The sequence below is a fragment of the Periplaneta americana genome, chromosome 17, assembly GCF_040183065.1.
Source record: "Periplaneta americana isolate PAMFEO1 chromosome 17, P.americana_PAMFEO1_priV1, whole genome shotgun sequence".
NCBI classification, from domain to species: Eukaryota; Metazoa; Arthropoda; class Insecta; order Blattodea; family Blattidae; genus Periplaneta; species Periplaneta americana.
In genome coordinates this window covers 10893041-10915723 of record NC_091133.1, presented here as the reverse complement: position 1 = coordinate 10915723, position 22683 = coordinate 10893041, and the positions used below count along the sequence as shown (strand labels likewise).

The 22683-nt window shown below is 35.4% G+C and overlaps 1 protein-coding gene across 3 annotated transcripts in view; it reads right to left on the bottom strand.

Annotated features, from left to right (window-relative positions):
* Nucleotides 1–22683, bottom strand: part of LOC138693052 (zinc finger protein 271-like) — a 152952-nt gene that overhangs the window by 30897 nt on the left and 99372 nt on the right. Inside the window, exon 7 of one of the 3 annotated variants that reach the window (XM_069816607.1) lies at nt 18025–21547. In XM_069816607.1, the coding sequence (XP_069672708.1) occupies nt 20575–21547 (973 nt within the window). In that variant the 3' untranslated portion in view covers nt 18025–20574. Of the gene's footprint in view, nt 1–2814; nt 2903–18024; nt 21548–22683 lie in introns of those variants that run through there. The other 2 variants (XM_069816609.1, XM_069816610.1) reach the window with 2 other exon arrangements.

The window sequence follows — 22683 nt, the reverse complement described above, 5'->3', positions numbered from 1 at the left end:
CCCTAAATGTTTCTACCCTTACCACACAAAATAGTGTTGTGCAATGCGCAGGCTTGTGTGAGGAGGGCAGTTGAACCACTGATTCTAATATGTGTATATGTATTTGCTACATAATAAATACATAAATACTATTTGAGCTAAAAGAGAGGTTATTCTATTCAGCTACTGTATCACTGACCACTATGCATAGCGTCCTATTTATGGGACGGTCCTTAATTTTTATCCCAGAAAGTAAATAAAGATAAAAATGGTAAGAAAGCATTCTTAAGTCACCAACTAGCAAACTTAAACTCAGAAACGCATTTTTTAAGTCGTTAATAACTTTATGCAGTAATGGGTTAATGCTTCAATACATAAATATGTATATGAAGCTGATCATGATACATGCTTTTCAGATGCATAAAAATACATAACCAACATTGTGTCCTTAAGTGATTTAACTCGACCTGAAGATGACTTTTACATAAGTGTAAAACGTTCGTACTTTCATAACATGTGATAATATTTTGTATTTAAAAAAATTAATGTTGCATAAGTTATAGACGCAACTGAAATAATTATATATATATATAATGTCTGGAAAATATTGTATAGATTATCGATTATATTTATGGCTATCTGAAACTGTTATTGCATTGTTGGAAGAGTGTTATCAGTAGGATTCATAATTTTATTTAATGTCTGTGACATTTAGATGGCTCATGCTTATTGTTTAACAATACAACAAATATTTCACATGAAAGTTAGGAACATACGAGTAGCTATTTATTGCAGGTGTTATTACGACGAAAAATTTAGCTACTAAGCCTACATTTATTTTCACTAAAGACAATAGGTTATACCTGAAACAATTAACAGTGAATTTAATAACAGTGGTGGCTAAATATTCCTTTGCAAACAATTAAATTACCTTATTCACATTTATCTGCGCATTAATAATTATGTACATTATGCTTGACAATCAGGATACGAATTAACAATTATCTCCCTCTCATAAATTCATTTTAACATCCCTGCCAGGGATAACTTCTATCACCTTTATAAAATATAATTATCATTACTTTATTATTCTTACATCCGATGTTTATATTTCACCACAGTAATGTCAACAACAGCAATAATAATAATAATAATAATAATAATAATAATAATAATAATTATAATAATAATAATAATAATAATAATAATAACCAATACTAATAATAATCGTAATAATACAGAGCAAATGCAGCTTATAAATTTAGAATATATTTACAGTGGAGTCAAGAAATTCACTAATACTATAGAATGGATGGTTAATTAACCAGTTACACAAAACAGATTTAAATTGTATATAAGTTACATCATGTGCCTTTTGTGGTAACTTATTAAACATTGTTATAGCAATAGAATTGAATAATTTTTTGGACTTACTTAATCTAGGCTAACTCCAGGTTCTGAAAGACAATAATTGTACCTTTTATTATAGTGAATAATAATAATAATAATAATAATAATAATAATAATAATAATAATACCGCAATAATAATAATTTTATGTATGATAGCCCTATTCTCTATCTGGAATTCTATCCCCCCCCCCTCATCGTAAATCTTAGTTCGCACCCTGTGGCCAATTATGATTAAATTGTGCTTGTTGAAAGATGCATATATTACATGGAAACCCATATCAGCTAGAGTTATCGATTGATGGTGAAACGAATATGCTTATTTATAGGAAAATCTGGGGTAACTACTATAATTATAAATACAGGTATAGGGATAGTAGCCTACACGGCCTTCTGAATTTGTAATGAAACGTAAATAATGAAAATTACAATAGCCAACAAGAAATAACTGTACAAATCGTATTGTAATTTCTCAGTTATCAGGGATGGTGAAATTTACTCAGTTTGTCCTGGATTTTTGGTCCAAGGAATATACAATACCCTTATATTTCCTTTTGTGTTTTCAAATTACACGCTAATCTAATTCTACCACTGTTTAATCCCCGTGTCATGTTTCTTCTTGCAATGGCAAAATCTGCAGCACTGTAACACACACATACATATTATTACAGCTACTTGGAAGATGCAACCCTCACAAGTGAAGGGTGACGAGCAATGACGAATGTCCATTGGTTAGTACACCCACATTAAAAAAAATGATAGCCTAGGCTATGTAATAAATCAGTTTAAACAATGTGTGACATTGTTGTTTGCTGTTAAAGTCAACTGTAAGGGACAGGTTTAGAATATAATAAATTACACAAATAAGACATCACTCCTGAGGCAACTAAGCAAGAAGAGAATGGCGTAGGCTTGCCAGTTCTCTTCCCCCTTGTTTAATGTTACAGTTCCCTATAATGTACTCCAAACACGAGAAAGTCTCAGGGAAATGAGACGCAGCGGAGTGATGCTGTGAATGAATGTTGATGTCATAAGGTCACACATGTGGGTACACGCATCTCCAGTAGCTAACGATAACACTGATACATACATATTTATACTACCCTTGTTACAAAATTAGATCTAGGTTAATTTCCTAGTCTTTTAATCCCTCCATACAAGAAATAACATATGCAGGAGAGCGCATGTCTTTTAAACTGACATTATAACGGTAATATTATCTATCTACTTCGCTCCAATAGATAACGCAATAGTAAGCACATTCCTGTCCCGGTAAATCTCCTGGTTGGAGAACAGTATTAATATGTGTCACGAAACACAGCGGTAATAGTGAAACAGATGTAATGAAAACAGAACCACGACTATACTACAATCTGGAGTTTAAGTTGATTTATAGCTATACGTTAGAGGTAAAAATTGTAACGTACCTCTTCCACAATTGCAAACCTATGAAACAAAATGGATTTGGGTACTTAATCCACCGAATGGGACTAGGTACTTAATTGCCTCCGCCTGGACACACAGAAACGAAAGATATCCATGTTGCCGTGAAAGTGGGAACAGTATTTCAGGGTTAGCAGCAGGGTGTGCTCATTCTAGATGCGCAAAGGGCTCGAGTTTCTCCGTTGTGCGCATGACGTCACTGTGGAGGATGCGTTAGCCAGGAGAGGCATTGATGGTATTAAATGTACAGAGTTTACTCGAAGAAATGTTGTAAATGGATGGCTCTGTTTCATTAGTTCTGTAAATATCCTTGTTATTAAAGTAGAAGCTATAGTACATAGTAGAGTTAATGTTTGTATATTATAATAATTACAATTTGATATTTTTATTTCGTTTTCCGAGTAATTGCGTGTGTTTTTATTGTTGGAGGCTAGGTAACAAACACTGTGGTGTTGCGCCTTTTTTGTGTTGTTATGTATGTAATATATTTATAAACATGCCAAATTGTGGTGTTGCTGTTTGTCAGAATTATAATCAAAATACTCAGGGCACTGATGTAATTTATCACGCTTTACGTAAAGACAAAACGCTCTGTGCGGCATGGGTTAATGATTGAAAACGTAAAGACTTCGTTAACGTGAAACAAGCAAGAGTGTGCAGTGTCCATTTTCAAGAAGAGGATTACATGAGAAACTTGAGAGCAGAACTTCTGGGAACAAAAGCAAGAAAGCAACTGAAAGCTACGGAAATTCCATCCTTATTTGTATCACCCCAACCTCTGCAGCCAGCCAATGATGAACAACCCATAACTTTTAACACTTCAGAACAGTTAAATGATAGAAATGCCAGAAAAACTAAATGAGGAATTAGGACACGAGCTCTGGGTAGAATAGAGGTTTTATCCCCCCAAAAAAGAGAAAGCTAGATGTTAGCACTGAAACAGAAAGTAGTGGTTTAAAGCAAGGTGTATTCACTAAACTGAGTGAACTTGAAAAGAAAGATAAAAGCTTACAGAACCAGGTAAATAAACTTAAACAGAAGAACAAACTCTTGAATTATGAACTAGCTAGGAGGAGGAAACAGACACAGGATGTGGAATATAGATTTAAAAATAATGTTAAGGAGAGTGTCTTCAAGATATTAAAGAAGGTTTTTACTGAGACACAAATCGACAGTTTGATCAGAGGGAAAAAGAAGCAACACTGGAAGAAGGAAGATATAAGCAGAGCACTTACCCTTCGATCAATTTACAAAAAATGCTACATTTACCTCAGGAAAAGTTTAGGCATTCCATTTCCTGGGTTGTCGACATTGAGAAGATGGATTTCAAATTCTTTCCACTGTCACGCAGGTATACTAAATGACGTGCTAAATTTAATTATGAATCAGGCCAAGAGCTTCAGCACAAATAAAATACTATGCATTGTGATGCCCAGCTTGCTTAGTTTAAACACCCTGTATAGCTTGACGTAATAGTTAACCTTATGCTATTGCCCCAGCAAGCTGAGATGACCACCAAAATATGTAAAGTAACCTTGTTGTGCCATTGCTCTATCAAGGTTAAGGTGATCATTGCCAATGTCACGTCAGTACTAAATAACTATGAATATTTCATTGTTTGTTATAAAATGAGGACCAGACAATGGTTGACTTTCGTATTTGATTATCTAAATCCTACGTGTAAGACATAAATGTTAATATATTGTACTATAACTTTGTCACAGTACAAGGTACGACAATGTGGATATGACAAGTTGGGAAATTATGGTTACTTCTGTAATTCTAATGACCACAGATCCCACAAGCTCATCCTGTTTATCAGTATGTAGCCTAACCTTATATGGTTACACGTGTCAACTTTACGTGATTTTGCAAATTGTATGAACCAATTGTAAGCTGACTCCTCATTACAATTCCGGCCATGAGATCCAATGGATATTGCCCTTTTAGGCGTCACCCTTTGTTCAAAATTCATATATAAGCAGTGGCTTGGGTTCAGTTCGACCACTCTGCTGAAGACGACGTTAGAAGCTCATTAGTTGCATAGACGCCAGGAGTAGTTAGGCTGAGGCTATAGACGCCGAAGTTCTCCAACATCACACTTTGTACCAAAGTGTAGATAGTTTTGTATTTTCGAACTTAGAGAATTTTACTAATTTTGATAGTTAGACTTCAATCAACTTCTACCAGGGGAAGATGACCAACTCAACAGTTGCAGTTCTTTCATGTAAGTGTAAAGCTGTGTGTTGAGACATACTCCCTAAACAATTGAGATTTAGTAATTGATATTTTACGCTCACTACAGCCGAACTTGTGAGAGGAATCAGTAATTTTTAATATTTGTGTATGACTACTATGATCAGTTCACTTTACTAATGATTTACTGATAATGTTTTATTTTATTACCATTACATTAAATATTTTATTATTTAGTTCGGTTATTACTGCATTGATCCTTGTATCCACACTCCTCCTATAAAAATCTGACTTTATTTTTCGCTCTTGAGGTCCTTAGCATTGGTACTAGGAGTGACAGGCCTTCCACCCAGACTCCCTACGGGCCGATCCTATCATCCCCTACTATCTGACCCCCTGGGAACGACAATATGCTCCGGCGCGCGGTCTCACTCAATCCGACCCGAACACACCATCAGTAAATTATTTCCACAGCGACTTCGGATTCGAATAGAGTTCTAAAACCAACGCAGTTCTACGTAAAACATTTCAAAGAATTTAATGATATTTTTTCACCTTTTTAGAAGTAAGTCCCTGATATATGAAAACGTATTTAAAAAATATAGCCCCCTAAAATAGGCCCATCTTATATTTTGATTGAACACTGAAAATTAGTATATAATACTGCGTTTATTGCACCACTTTAAAGTTACATAAATACGAAATTTCTACGATTTATAGAATCTTTAGTATAGCCATTTTCATAATACGTTGCATCCAAATTTACGGAAAATGTAACATTTAATAAATGACTAAATAATTGTGTCAGCCCGGAAAAATTACACATAGGTTATTTAATTTCATCAATAGAATAAATAAAAAAAAAAAAAATTGGAGCAAAAATTAAGTTGTCATGTTTCGTAGGTGTTCGATTTGACATGGAATGACTCATATGTAGTCACATTACACGACAATTACATTATCAATGAGCAGGTATTTATATGTGGGAATTTTAACTGGTACAGTTATATTATTACGAACTGCTCCAAATCATACTTTCTGTACTAATGTATAGCTTAAAGTAAATCCACTAAATGTTACTTCAAAATGTATTACACTTTAAACCCCCAACCCCAACTCCCAATCCCCATTACTATTCATCAATTAAATTGCCATTCACATGTCACCTTCAAATTTACAAACATGTATGAACTTGTGTATTTAAAATCCACCCACCCCAACTACAATTAAGTATACAAACTCGTATGAACGTGTGTATTTCAAATTATTACGTCACGCCCCACCTTGCAACTACAGTTACATAACTGCAATTGTGCATTTTAAATTCACATCCCAAAATTTATGACATCACACTTTAACCTCCCACTCCTAGATTATTGTCATGCCCCTTTATGACATGACACTTTAAGTTAAGCCACTTTATGATGTCATACTTTAAGGCACACCCATTTGTGATGTCATACTTTCAGCCAAACCCCCTTTATGACGTCATACTTAAAGCCACACTCCTTTCTGACGTCATACTTTAGCGTTCTGCGTCGCGAAGCCTCTGGTACATACTATACTCGGCCTCCAGATGCATCCTTACGTCCATCCCCTCCACCGCGCTTTCCCGTAGCCTTGTTTCTCCTCTCTCCGACGGTTGTAAACTTCCTGAAAGCCTTGAAATTGATTAGAATATCGTGCATTGGGTATATTGAAGGAGGAATTACCATGTTGAAATTACAGTTCAAGAAGCTTGTGGGCTCCGCCTCGATTTGAAGGATGAAGAATTCTTATTCTGGCTGTCATTTTTCCACAAAATAATGCCCCATGTCGATGTTTTATACAGTCAATTACAAGCAAGGTCGACTGACGCTGTGAAAATAAAAAATGCTACAGCACATATTATCCAGGCAATTAGTGGAATAAGGGAATCCACAAAAGATTCTGACAGTGAAGTGACGTCAGGTAATAAGCAACGGAAGTGGACATGTCGAAGTGCTGATGCCAACGAGGTATGTGACCGAATCATACAAGAGGCTCGTGATCGTTTCCACTCCTTGGATCATTTACAAGTAGCAAAGCTCCTAAATTCTCTCAACTTTAATGAATTTTCAACACAGTTTCCAGAAAAAGAACTCGAAGCTGCTGTTCAAAATTATAATATGTTGGAAAAGAACAGGTTAAAGACAGAACTCAGCGTTCTTTATGTTACAGGCGAATTGATGGTGCTGTTCCACTACTCAAGCTCATCATGAAAAATAATTTACAGGAAACACTCTGCGAAATAACAAAACTTCTCAAAATTATAATTATGACGCCTATGACAACTTCGGAACCGGAAAGATGTTTTCGTCTCTGAAGAGGATTAAAACATTTTTACGGAATACGTCTCAGGACCGCCTTACTACACTAGCAATGCTGTCAATGGAAAAGAAACTGGTTGCCGACATGGAGGGGTTCAACTCCAAAGTAATTGACAGTTTCTGCAGCAATAAAGAGCGCCGCATGGACTTCACACTACGTCACTAGGTGAGTAGGTCAACCAAATTTTAACTTTTTTTAAGTGAATTTACTATATTGTAGCACACTCACATTTTAAGCCACGAGCCGCCACTGCTTAGTGGGCGCACAAGAGGTTGTGTTAGATAGGAAAAGCATATCACAAATAGGAGATTACTTATTGTATTGTGGGGAAGGAAACAATAATCACCAATTAGGAACACGATTCTTTGTTCATAAAATAATAAAATCAGCAGTAAAAAAGGTCGAATTTATCAGTGACAGGTTAATTTAATTCTTAAGGGTGGATGGTGCGATATCATACTTATAATTGCTCGCGCCTTTACAGAAGAGAAAGACGACGATAGAAAGGATAGCTTCTATGAGGAATTGGAACAAAATTTTGATCAATTATCCAGACATCACATGAAAATTTTATTGGGGGATTTCCACGCTAAAGTAGGATGGGAGGACATTTTTAAACCAACTACTGGAAAATAGAGCCTATAAGTAAATAGTAATGACAATGGAGTTAGGTTAGTCAACGTTGCCACATCAAAAATTTAATTGTCAAAAGTACAAAATTCCCCCATAGGGATGTACATAAATATACTTGGACTTCTCCAGATGGACTGAAACACAAATAAATCACATCTTGATAGATAAACGGAGACATACTAGTATAGTAAACATTCCAATTCTTAAGGGGGCAGACTGTAATTCTGACCATTAATTGGTAATTGGAGAATTAAGAGAAATAATAACAGTAGCCAAGTGAGTAGAGCAACAATTTAATATTAGTAAATTCAATATTCTGAAACTAAAAGACAAGGAAACTAAGCAACATTATCCGGTCGAAATTTCGAATAGGTTTGCCAATTTAGGAACTTTCGACGAAGTTGAGAAAGAGTTAGATGTTAATAGCGTGTGGGAAAATATCAGATAGTACCAAAATTGCAGCTGAGCAGAGCATAGGTTATTACGAAACTAAGAGAAAGAAATCGTGGTTTGATGAAGATTGTTGCATGGTAGTAGGAAGAAGGAAACAGGCAAAATTGAAGTTCTTACAGGATCCAGTTGAGGAGAATAGAGATAATTATTTCAATGAAAGATGGGAAGAAAGTCGTACACTTAGGAATAAAAAGAGAGGTTACTTGAAGGAAAAACTGAATGAGGTAGAAACAAATAGTAGGAATAAAAACCTTCAAAATTTCTATAAGGAGAGGGATTTAAGAACGGATATCAGGCAAGAGGGAACGTGATCAAGGATGAGAATGGTGATTTGCTTGCAGACTGTCATTCAATACTCAACAGAGGGAAAAGCTGTTTTGGGAAACTACTAAATTTACACAGGCCAAATAGAAATGATAGGGACGAAATTCAAATACAAACTGCTGAGCCATTTATACCCGAACCCACACTTTCTGAAGTCGAAATTGTGATAGAAAATATGTACAGGTATCGATCAAATTACAGCAGAATTAATACAAGAGGGCGGAAGCGCATTATCTAGCGAAATTTATAAACTTGTACTTGCTATTTGGGAAAAGGAAATTGTACCAGAACAATGGAAGGAGTCCATAATTATACCTAATTTTAAGAAGGGGACAAGACTAACTGTGGTAACTTTCGGGAAATATCACGTCGTACAAAATTTTGTACATTCTTTTCAGAACATTAACTCCGTACGTAGATGAAATTATTGGGGATCACCAGTGCGGTTTCAGGCGTAATAGATCGAATATTGATCAGATTTTTGTGCTCGACAGATATTGGAGAAAAATGGGAGTATAACAGTACAGTACGTCAGTTATTCATATATTTAAAAAAGGCATATGACTCGGTTAAGAGAAAAGTTTTATATAATGTTCCTATTGAATTTGGTATCCCCAAGAAACTAGTTCGATTAATTAAAACGTATTTCAGTGAAACTTACAGCAGAGTCCGTATAGGCCAGATTTTATCTCATGCTTTTCCAATTCACTGCGAGCTAAAGCACGGAGATGCACTATCACCTTTACTTTTTAACTTCGCTCTAGAATATGTCATTAGGAAAGTTCAGGATAACAGACAGGGTTTGGAATTTGACGGGTTACATTAGCTTCTTGTCTATACGGATGACGTGAATATGTTAGGAGAAAATCCACAAACGATTAGGGAAAACGGGGAAATTTTACTTGAAGCAAGTAAAGCGATATGCTTGGAAGTAAATCCCGAAGAGAGAAAATATATGATTGTGTCTCGTGACCAGAATATTATACGAAATGGGAACAAAAAAATTGGAAATTTCGAAGAGGTGGAAAAATTCAAATATCTTGGAGGAGCAGTATTAAATATAAATGACACTCGGAAAGAAAGTAAACGCAGAATAAATATGGGAAATGCCTATTATTATTATTATTATTATTATTATTATTATTATTATTATTATTATTATTCCGTTGAGAAGCTTTTGTCATCTAGTCTGCTGTCAAAGAAATCTGAAAGTTAGAATTTATAAAACAGTTATATTACCAGTTGTTCCGTATGTCTGTGAAACTTGGACTCTCACTTTGAGAGAGGAACAGAGATTAAGGGTGTTTGAGAATAAGATTCTTCTTAAAGAACTTTGAAAAGAAAGTACTTAGGAAAATATATGGACCGATAAACTTTAATGACCAGTGGAGGATACGGTATAATAAGGAATTGTACGACAAATATAACGAATCTGATCTTGTTACTTTAATTAAATTAAAGAAACTAGATTGGGCTGCTCATATACAAATGCTCTCAATAGACCGGGTACCAAAAAGAGTGCTTACAGGAAGCTTTATGGGGAGTAGGTGAATTGGAAGGGCGAAAAAAAGATGCGATGATGGTATTAAGGAAGATGCTGCAAACCTGCTTAGATGTCGCAACTGGAGGCTTGGCGCGCAAAATAGAAATTACTGAATGCAGAAAATTAGGGAGGCCAAAGCTCGAACTTGAGCCAATTAGCCATTGCATGGATGAAGAATAAGATTCTTAGGAAAATATTTGGGGCTAAGAAGGTTGAAGTTAAAGGAGAATGGAGGAAGTTACACAACGCAGAACTGCACGCATTGTATTCTTCACTGACATAATTAGGAACATTGAATCCAAACTCTTGAGATAGGTAGGGAATGTAGCCCGTATGGTTAGTTGGGAGACCGAAGGAAAAAGATCTTTTGAGAGGCCGAGACGTAGATAGGATCAGTGGCGGCTCGTAGTCAAATGTCCAGGGTAGGCAAAATTTACAGAACATTTTTATGTAATTCCCGCGATTCAATGACAGCTCGCTTTCATCATGCCCCCCGAAAACTTAACTCTTGCTTACATAACAATACTGTTACATCAATGAGCCGTCTCATAATTTGTCGGTTTTTTCTAGTTTATTGTTATACTGTTGTCTTGCAACCCTTGTTGTTCAGACAACATTTCCGAAATTGGATTCAAATTCTTTTCAAGTCTCTTTAGACTTACCGAGTTACAAATATGATCTGATTCCAAGTACCTTCTTTAGATTACAATAACAAACGTGACCACCTACAGCTTAGCTTTAACTTCACTTCCTGTTAGCCATTTATGTGTTTCATACCATACTTACTTACTTACAAATGGCTTTTAAAGAATCCGCAGGTTCATTGCCGCCCTCACGTAAGCCCGCCATCGGTCCCTACACTGTGCAAGATTAATCCAGTCTCTATCATCATATCCCACCTCCCTAAAATCCATTTTAATATTATCCTCCCATCTACGTCTCGACCTCCCCAAATGTCTTTTTTCCTCCGGCCTCCCAACTAACATACTATATGCATTTCTGGATTCGCCCATACGTGCTACATGCCCTGCCCATTTCAAACGTCTGGATTTAATGTTCCTAATTATGTCAGGTGAAGAATACAATGCGTGCAGTTCTGCGTTATGTAACTTTCTCCATTCTCTTGTAACTTCATCCCTCTTAGCCCCAAATATTTTCCTAAGAACCTTATTCTCAAACACCCTTAACCTATGTTCCTCTCTCAAAGTGAGAGTCCAAGTTTCACTACCATACAGAACAACCGGTAATATAACTGTATTATAAATTCTAACTTTCAGATTTTTTGACAGCAGACTGGATGACAAAAGCTTCTCAATCGAATAATAACAGACATTTCCCATATTTATTCTGTGTTTAATTTCCTCCCGAGTATCATTTATATTTGTTACTGTTGCTCCAAGATATTTGAATTTTTCCACCTTTTCGAAAGATAAACCTCAAATTTTTATATTTCCATTTCATAGTGTTTCATACCCTGAAGGATTAAATTTTCTTGCACCTTTAGCACTGACTTTATGAACAATAGAGCTTAATGCAGGAGTGGGTCGTCCATTGTCCAAAATACTTCTCTTTTCAATGTCATTACGACGCGAAAACGGACAACGTAACAGTTCACTTATTATATCAGTCATAATATAATATTATTGTTATCACTTACATTAACTATAAATCACCAAATATACGTAACATTAATATACAGTACGTACTTGCAAAAATCACATTTTCTAAAATACACTGCTAAAAAAAATCTTTTAAAACATACTGTTTAAAAACTGTTATACTACTCGTAACAATCTACGTTCCAACTCGTGAAACTTTCAAACAGAAATTTCGCAAATCGTAGGTGTTCGATAATGCTCGTGGGTTCTCGTTAGGGCAGGCAGAATTCTAGCGCGCTGGCTTAAGCATAGAACGCATGCGCTAAGAAAGCATTTAGAATAGCGATCTCTTTTAATGCTTACTCCAGGGCCAGCTTTGAAGTTACGTGTAAGGTCGGCTAACTTCGCTTCTGCCTACCTTCTAACGCATCGTGATCTGTCCAGTGTATTCTTGTCGCATAAATCGAACTGCCAGTAGTAAGCAACGTCCAACTAACCCTCAAAAAATCCCATTAATAGTTAATTGAAGAATTTCTAAGCACCTAGACAAGAGTATATAATTATATAAGGTTTTCCAAATGTGTTGGGGTAGTTAATAAATATCCACTTTTAGGTTTTTCTAAATGTGTTGAGGTAGGCTTAGCCTACCCTGCCTGCCCTGAGGAGCCGCCTCTGGATAGGATAATAATAAATTGGATTTGAGGGAAGTGGGATATGATTATAGAGACTGGATTAATCTTGCACAGGATAGGGACCGATGGCAGGCGTATGTGAGGGTGGAATTGAACCTCGGGGTTCCTTAAAAGCCATTTGTAAGTAAGTACAGTAAGTAAGTTTCTTATATTGCTACTGGTTCGAGCCTTTGGTTTTCTTTCAACAAGAATGCGAATAAATTGTCTGTGATAATAAATATTTCCCATGTTACGAAATGATGTATATATCAATACTGTTTGTTCTTCACCCTATTTAGATGTGCATTGGAACCTACCTCTGCGCTTACAGGGTACAGGTACCAGTGGTCTGGCATGTCGCTCCAATCCATGACGTGCAACATATGCCTCGCCTTTTGTCCTTTGTGCCTTCCGTATGTTTTCCTTCCACGTAATTTTATCACTTTTTTTGCGTTTCCTCCTTAGGCCTGTTTCTTCATCATAATTCTGAGCAAAATTCTGCTCCATCACTTCCTCTTCTGTTGTATTGTTATTTCGATTCTCAGCAACTTCTTCGACGACACTTTCATGATTGCAGTTTGTTGCATTTAGTTCCTTTACAATTTTACCACCATCTTCATCAGAACTGCTGCTGCTGTCACCTGATTATAGGTTGTATTCTTCAGTTCAAGTTTCTATATCCGAGAATAAATTATGACTTTCTGAAGGAACTGGTTCAGTTACATCCTGTGTAATCATTAAAATAGTAATGTAGTGCTTTCAATGCAACTGAAACAATAATGTAGTTATAATTTAATACATCTATTATTCATTTTTCTTTACCATTCAATAGCCTAAATACCGATTATTACTTAAGTAATAATAATTTTTGTTTCTTCTTGTGGGGTATATTAAAATACCGGTAATAAAATAAAATAATTTCAAATAACATATTTTAATAATACTGTATATTTGAAGCATATAATTAATATCTTAATATATAAAATTGAATGTGGGTATGTACAGTGGCGTGCAAATTAATCCGAACAATGTAATTACTTATGCAAAAACACTCAAACGGGATAAAAAAAAAAGGATCTAAGACATACCTCAGTAATCTATGTGGCCTCCCTTGTTCGTAATAACAGCTCTGAGACGATTTGGCATGGATTCCACTAATTTCCCACAAATATTCTTCATTTTTATTCATCGCGAAACCATACACCAATGAGGGCAGAAATCATCTTCTCCTTTGTAGAACAATCCATTGTTTGCATTCTTCTTTTGCAAATTAACCACAAGTTCTCAATGGGGTTGATGTCGGTTGAGTTGCCTGGCCAGGGGAGTACCTGAATATTCTTCTTGTTGAAGAATTCTGTAGTTTTTCGAGACTTATGGCATGGTGCCAGGTCTTGTTGGAACACACCTCTGCCATCCGGAAATGATTTTTGCAGCTGGGGTACAATTCTGGTTTCCAATAAGTGAATATATTTGTCAGAATTCATCATTCTCTTGATAGGTATTAATGCTCCAGGCCCTTCATGTGTAAAATAACCCCAAAACATTACTTTAGGGGGGTATTTGGGTGCTTGTTGGAGATGAGCTGCTGTTACTTTTTCGGATCCTTCCCCTAACGTAAGAAACACGGTGGCCGTGGACCTCGAAATGAGACCCATCGGAAAAAAGTGCATTCTGTCAGTTATTCACTGTCCAGTGTTGATGTAATTTTGCCCACATTAAGCGTTTTTTGCACATAACAGTGGTTAGCAGTTGCTTCTTAATAGGCTTATGAGCCCTTCGTCCAGCTTCCAAAAGCCTACGCCGCACTGTTGTGACGTGAATATTCGCCCCAGTGATAGCCATTAACTCGCGGGTTAAGTCGACAGCAGTTAGTCTAGGGTTTAATTTACTTTTCCTGACAATTAAACAATCATCTGCAGGTGAAGTCTTCCTTTTCCGGCCACAGTTTCCCTTTTTCTGGGGTGTGATGGATTCAGTCTCCCTGTATCGTTTTATGATCGAATTAACAGTAGCCAAACCGATGCGACATTCTGCAGCAATTTGCCTCTGTGTCACAGAAGAATGCTCTGCTAATGTTATAATTTTAGACCGTTTTCGTGGAATTGTATCCATTTGTGAAGACGACAGAATGTACACAGGATTGCAGTATTAAGTCTTCAACACAACTGAAATGCTTATAAGTACAAAACGACAGGCAAAATATCACATATTATAAAAAAAATAATAATGACAGACCTTCAACAATGGAATTACACGTACTACAGATGTCAATTAAAGCGGTATGAGCAGCTGTGAGGCCAACAATGACAGAAAATGTAAAAATATGTCGTGTTCGGATTAATTTGCACGCTACTGTATGTATGTATGTATGTGTGTATGTTCTCAATACTAATCTACACGCTTTCGCCGATATGTGCCAAAGTTTGCACATTTAACCTTCATAACCAGGAGAAGAACATAGGCAATATTAAAATTGTTAAAATGGACGTTAAATTAATTTAAAAAGTAAAAAATAAAAATAAATATGATCAAACATTCATGTATAATACTAAAATGCAATCTTCTATAGTCAATTGTTCTTTATTATTGTCTGTTGTATTCAACATCGACTTTCACGAGGCCATGGAAATTATAACACGAAATTTAATAACATTGTTGATACACATCATTAAGGCTAAAACCAAACAATTCATCCAATAAGCATCTTTACGCAGTTGTAGATAGTGAGCAGACTGTGTTTTATCCAACTGAATTCTTTGAAACCACAAGGATTGCTACTATATAATTTAATACTTAATACTGAATCACCAATAGTACTATTGCAAAATAATGACCCGCCAAAATTATGCAATGCAACAAGAATTGGTGTGAAAAAACTCATTCAGAACGTAAGAAATGACAATATTAACTGGCAAAACGAACGGAGATGTTTTTATCCCACGCATTCCTATGATACCCACTAACATGCCTTTCGATATTAAATAACAGCAATTTCAGTGCGACTAGCATTTGTAATGGCCATATTAAAATTAAGCTCAAGGACAGTCGCTCAAAGTCGCAGACATTAACTTAAAAACTCCGTGTTTTCATATTCTCAACTATATTTTATACAAAGAAGTAGGAAAAAAAAAAGAAAAGATTTTACATTCATAAAAAGCAATTCGATGATATCTTTGCCATATTGCTAATGTAGTATGTGAATGTACGTAAGGCGACTAAAAATAACACTGTACCGGTATTAATTCTAAAATATGTCTTTCAAAATATTGTTGTTCATGTCCGAAAATATGTTACTGCGAAATTCTAACTGTATCAACACATTGCCAATGTAGTATGTTATGCGTTGCGGAAATAACAATCTCTTAATTTCTAAAAACCCGGTATACATCTCTCAGAATATTAGTCTTTATCTTGAAAAATGACTTACTGCGAGTTTATATTGTACAGGTATCTGTATTCTGTACATAAAATAAGAATTAATATAATATGTTCTGAATTTGTGAGATATATTTTCTAAAGTCATATTAAAAAAATAGGAGTACAGAGGTAAATGGGTAAAAAATTTTCCAATATAAATTAAATTATATATCTACGTATATATTGATTCTTTGTTACGACCGATAGAGAGATAAATTTTGGCTGTGGATGACACCCCAACGGGTTCAGACTGGGAAGAAGGGAATTCCCTGTTTATCGTCAGCTGTCTCTGAAATTCAAGCGAAAGTACATACAGACATGAAAATATGTGAAATGCACAGCTTTAGAATCAATGTACAGAGCTTATAATTATTTTGTCTCTGCCTTTGTGCAATGTCACATTTGCGGGGGAGGAAAGGAGATGGCAGACACGTTGCAATGCTTTTTAATAAGCTGACTCCCATGACTAAGAAGATAGCCACTTGAAATTTAAGTCACTGGCCGGCAAAGATAAAATGTAAGACTTGTAGAACATCCCTATAGGCTATAGGGATCGAAGGGTGTGTTTTTGTTTTGCTAAACTTCAAGACAATGCTAATTCATTTAAAAAGTTTGTGTGACTATATATATATATGTTCGTTTGGTTTTACTTCAATTGTAGTTTGATTTTTTTATTTGTGTTTCTGGTGATGTGGAAGAGAAGGAGTGTTGGCCTTAACTACGCCAGAATAAATAAATAACCACACACATATATGTATGCAGTATATACAGTACATATACATATATACAAATTAAAACACATTTGAAAGTAAGGCACGTGATGATATATTTTCTTTCGTTGCCTGATCTGCAGTTGTTTTAAATTTAGTTAATTCTTTCAGGCATTTGGCTAAGAAGTTCATTAATTCATGTAAGTGATGCTACGTAAAGATTCATCTTTATGGACGAGGAAAACTTATTAAAAACAAATCGTTTTGGTAGTCTATAGTTGAGTTTCTGAGATTTCCAAAAAGTCTAACAACCAGGTTAAAAGAAGCAAAAAGGACAACCCGGGCAACGCCAGGTGCTTTCAGCTAGTATATTATATAATAATTAACAAAATTCATTATTAAACAATATAAAACTAAATTTCATTTTAAAATGATTAGGAGTACATACCTGTAACCTGATGATTTACTGTTGTCCAACGATCTGTCATTATAGCTGAACGATGAAAACATTTCTTGACATTCAGGAGTAGAACTTCTTAAATTATTATCATAATTGTCTTTATTATATATTTCATTATACGTGGCCACAGCCATGCGAATTAACTTCATTCTCCTCTCACTTATTTGGAAATTATAACTTGTAATGATATTCAGAACAAGTTTAACATAGAAAAAATAAAACCTTCCTGATAAACAAAGAATGACATATTTATAAAAAAAAATGAATCCAATAACAGTCCGTATGTGCACAGTTCCACGCTTTTACTATCGACAATGCATGCTAAACTCATCAATGTTCTACATTCGTTTATTAACTATGAGATAATGTCGGTTCTTTACACGCCAAAACAACGAATGCGCCTCATACGTATGTCTGGCATAACAAGAATGAATTAAAATTAGCTTACATGGTACATACAGGTTTTTGGCACAATGACAGGATACAGGTTTTTGGCACAATGACAGGATACAACTTTTAACATTCACAAAACAAACTCTTATAATAATGTCTCTAAGAGTCAAGGTACAGATTTCCGCCTTTGGCATAAGGTAGATTAAGAAAAATTACATTCATTTGTGCACTGTACAGAGTACAGGGTACAGGTACCAGTGGTCTGGCATGTCGCTCCAATCCATGATGTTCAACATATGCCTCGCCTTTTGTCCTTTGTGCCTTCCGATGTTATTTACTTAATTCAATTTAGATTAGCTAAAGTGATGATCATACCGACAGATTCTTTTCATGTTAAGTATAATAAAGTTAATAAAATACTAATATAAAATAACAATAAACACTTACCTTCTGCTTCCATTTTCTGTCCAATTTTGTTCCAGACACGCATCTTCAGCCCACTATCCATGTATTTTGGATCAGCTAAATTATATAAAAATGTGTGTGCCTTTACTAATTCAATCAACATTTCGTCCTTCATTTCGACAGGTAGAAACAGTTCAAAAGCATAAAATATAACCACAACACTCGAGATGTAGGAATGCACTGCTTTGTCTGCAAGGCGACGATATTTTATTTTCTCGGAAGATGCCGCCACGTCACGGAGAGCATCGTCACGTCCCGGAGATATGTGACTAGACCCTTAAGATGACAGCAGAGTGAATCAACTTTCACGTTCCCGACAAATTTCTCGTTAATTGCGAATGCTCATCTTTCAATGTATGTATGTTAACAGTATTTTTGTTCTCGTTCACGTTTCCGATCACGGTTTCTCGCCTGTCCATGAAGTTTTAGCTTACACGACTGAGAGAAACACATTTTCAAAGGCATCACATTACCAAATATTTTCGTCAGAATGTTTGTTCTTTCACTTTTTGTTAAACTTCACTGCTTGTGTAATTTCTTGCCTGGTAGAATGTAAGAGAAGGCCCTATGGCATTAACTCTGCCAGTATAAATAAATAGTAAATAAAAACATATTTAAAACATTCTTTCAAAAGAAACATTTCACACATTTCATATTTGAAAAGATTCTCAGCTACAAGCGTTACTGGCTTTGGCTTTTTAGGCTACCCGATCGCGAGAAACACAAAAAAAATGGCATTACAAATGTTTGTTATCAATATGTTTGAGTACATGAATACTTAAGCTATACCTAATAGCGAAACATATTTGACAGCCAAAATATTTATAAAAATTCTCGCTTGTGTACAAGTCAATGACTTTTTGGAATACTCGACTCACAGAATCCCTGGTAATTTCATAGAAGACGGGCACTTGGTTGAATATAGTAAGTATTACCAACTTTTTTTATTTCAGAGTTAAATGTTAGTGATCTTTTAGTGACTTTTACATGTTAGTTCTAGGATTTTATACTAGGTGTCGCCGTGATCTTCTTTTAATTTTATTGGTTATAGTTGTCATTTGTTCTAGAATTTTCGTTAATTTTAAATGGATAATGACGTTATCAGTTGTTCTTGGTTGTTTGACGTGAGTGGTGTTATGTTGTGTCTGATGGCTAAAGCTATTGAAAGTTTGTCATTTTATGATTTTTGTGGTTTTCTTTCGATTTGATTGGTTATAGTTGTAATTTATTCTAGAATTTTCATTAATTTTGGATGGATAATGACGTTGTCAGTTGTTCTTGGTTGTTTGACGTGAGTGGTGTTACATTGTAGATTTGTCTGCATTTGTCGAATGCGCATCGTCATGCTTACGAAAAGGCACTTCTCAGTGTCAATAATTTATTTTGTGTGCACGAGGTTGGAATTTTGAAGTAAGAGGGAAAGGAAGGAATCCGTATTCTGAAATTATTTATTAAATTTTGTGTCGATTTTGGTTTAGTTCTTTCGCTGGTGAATAACGATTGTGTTGAATGTTGAGGAGAACACTGTTTTCCTGTGGTTTAAAGGAATTATTTACTGAATTTTCTGTAGATGTTAAGGTGTAATAAGTGTTCGAAGAGAATTTCATTTAGTGTAAAGATGTGGTTTATTTATGCAAAGTTGACTGTACGACAAAGTGTTGGTTTAGTTCTTTGTTGGCTGCATGGTTTAAGGTTAGATTGCCTTAAAGCCTGTGTCATTTATACTGGAAGTGAAGTGGTTGTCGATGAAGACGTCAATGAGAATTGAATTTTATTTGATAAGTTGATAAATTATTATGTTTTGTTTTGTGTTTTGGTGATTTTTGGGGGTAAAGTGCGGACGAAAACTGCCAGAAAAGTACTACCAACTATGAAGTTCGAATGCCACTAAACGCCAAACAAATCAAAGGCGAAAAATTAAATATATTTTAATTTTTTTGAAGGGCTTGTTCTTCTTTAAAAATATGAACGTATATTTGATTTTTCATCTTTGATTTTGCGATGTTTGGTGACATTTGGACTTCATAGTTGGCAGAACGGTTTTTGTAGTTTTCGTCAGCCATGTTGGATTTTGCCCGTCTTCTAGGAAATTACCGAATCCCTTAACACAAACATGGAATTTGAAACGTTTGTCGTCAGTTCTGGCGTTCGTGGATTTTTAAGCTACCGACTCAAACACTTATCACAAACGTCACATTTGAAACGTTTCTCGCCTGTGTGTCGGCGTTCATGGTTCCCTAGGCTGCATAACTTACAGAAAAACTTACCACAAACATCACATTTGCCTGTGTGACGGCATTCATGGAGTCCAAGAATACTCGAATGCGAGTAACACTTACCACAAACATCACATCTGAAACATTTCTAGCCCGTGTGCACAAATTTCTGTCTCTTAAGGCCATTCGATTACGAGAAACACTTACCACAAACAACACATATGAACTATTTCTTCCCTGTCTGACGGCATTCATGGATTCCAAGAATACTCGAATGCGAGTAACACTTATAATAAACATCACATTTTAAACATTTCTAGCCCGTGTGCACGAATATGTGTCTTTTAAGGCCGCTCGATTGCGAGAAACACTTACCACAAACATCACATTTGAACGGTTTCTCGCCGGTATGACCGCGTTCATGGATTTTAAGATTACTGGAATGCGAGAAACGCTTACCACAAACATCACACTTGAAAGGTTTCTCGCCTGTGTGCTGGCGTCCATGAGCTTCTAAGTTACTTGGATTTGCAAAACTCTTACCACAGATATTACATTTGAAAGGTTTCTCGCCCGTATGCACAAGTTCGTGTCTTTTTCGGCTACTGAATTGCGGGAAACTCATGCCACAAATATCACACTTGAAAGGTTTCTCGCCAGTGTGCTGCCGTATATGAGTTTCTAAGCTAAATGACTTTAGAAAACTCTTACCACAAACATCACATTTAAAAGGTTTCCCGTCTGTGTGCAAAAGTTTATGTCTCTTTTGGCTACTCGATTGCGAGAAACTCATGTCACAAACATCACATTTGAAAGGTTTCTCTCGTGTATGTAGACGTTTATGAGTTTTTAGGCTACTAGACTGTGCGAAACTCCTACCACAGATATCGCATTTGAAAGGTTTCTCGCCTGTGTGCCGCCGTTCATGGGTTCTTAAGTTACAAGAATGAGCGAAAAACTTCCCACAAAGATCACATTTGAAAGGTTTCTCATTTCTGTGCAAGCGCTGATGGTTTTTTAGGGTACTCTTCGCAGTGAAACACTTACCACAAACATCACATTTCAAAGGTTTCTTGCCTACGTGCTTGGGTAAATGCTCGTTCAATTTTGCGAAATTCGACAAACATATTTTAGACACTACAGATTCCAATTTCTTCTCGTCTTCACCAGTCAGCACAGGTTTTCCCGAGGAATCTGAGTTCTCGGGAATCGTACATACAGTCCCATTCTCTTCATGAGCAGTACTGATGAATTCTGATGATACAATCCTTTCATTGATAACTGCAATCCTGAAGGAAATATAGTATCATTATATAAAAATATAAAACAGCCGTAACACATATACATTCAATTACTCAATATTCATAGCAAAGCAAAACTATTTCACTAGGCCATACATTACCATTAGAGATGCATTGTTGTAAATAATTCATGAGTATTGTTGCAAGTATCAAGATTTGGTCAACTCTTTGGTCTTCACTCGTAGAATACATTTTAGGATTACACCACGTTAGCACAGTCTACTATATACAGTCGCGAAGCTTAATATGTAGTAAATATGCAAGCATTAGATAGTTGCTCACAACTAGGATCGCTAATATCGCCTCATTACAGGCAATGCAAAATAGAACCGTCACAGTCTAATGTTTCTAGCACCCTGAGAACTCAAGCTTCGTGACTGTATATAGTAGACTGTGACGTTAGTCAACATTTAATTGGCTATTCTTTTTGATAAACCTTTTTGTCCAAAGTCACCTGCCTTTGCTTTACTTCTTTTGGATACGAGTGTGTTATCTGTGATTGTTTCGAAATTCGGCATTGCAAATGAACTATAACTTTTCTATTCTTATTTTTAATGTATGTATTATGTATGTATTAACACTGCAGTGGGTATATACCCGGTGGCAGTGGTAACTAATTACACTCAATAATGACAATAATAAACTTATTAATTAAAAATACAATTAATAATAATACTAATAATTAATACTAACAATAATTAATAATAATAATACTAATAATAATAACAACAACAACAACAACAGGGAATATACTAAATTAAATGAAACGATCACTTAAAATAACATTTGAAATAAATCTAATTTGTATCTTAAAACTAAGATCGAACTAAAACCCGCGAGTATGATATGTTCATATCTGCACAAGTACCTTTCAAATTACACTCATTTCGCTGCCAACTCACTCACTGCAATGGAACTACGACACGTTTCACTGATTATATCCTGATTTCACTAACACTTCAAAAACATTTCACTGTTAAGATAAAAGAAATGCTTATAGTTTTTTTTTTAATTTTTACATTTTAAAATTTGGAAAATTTCTTAGTGGAACGTAACTGATTCCATTTCGTATTAAGGATTATCATCAAAAAATTTGTGTTGGTATTATCTCTAACTTGGTGTTC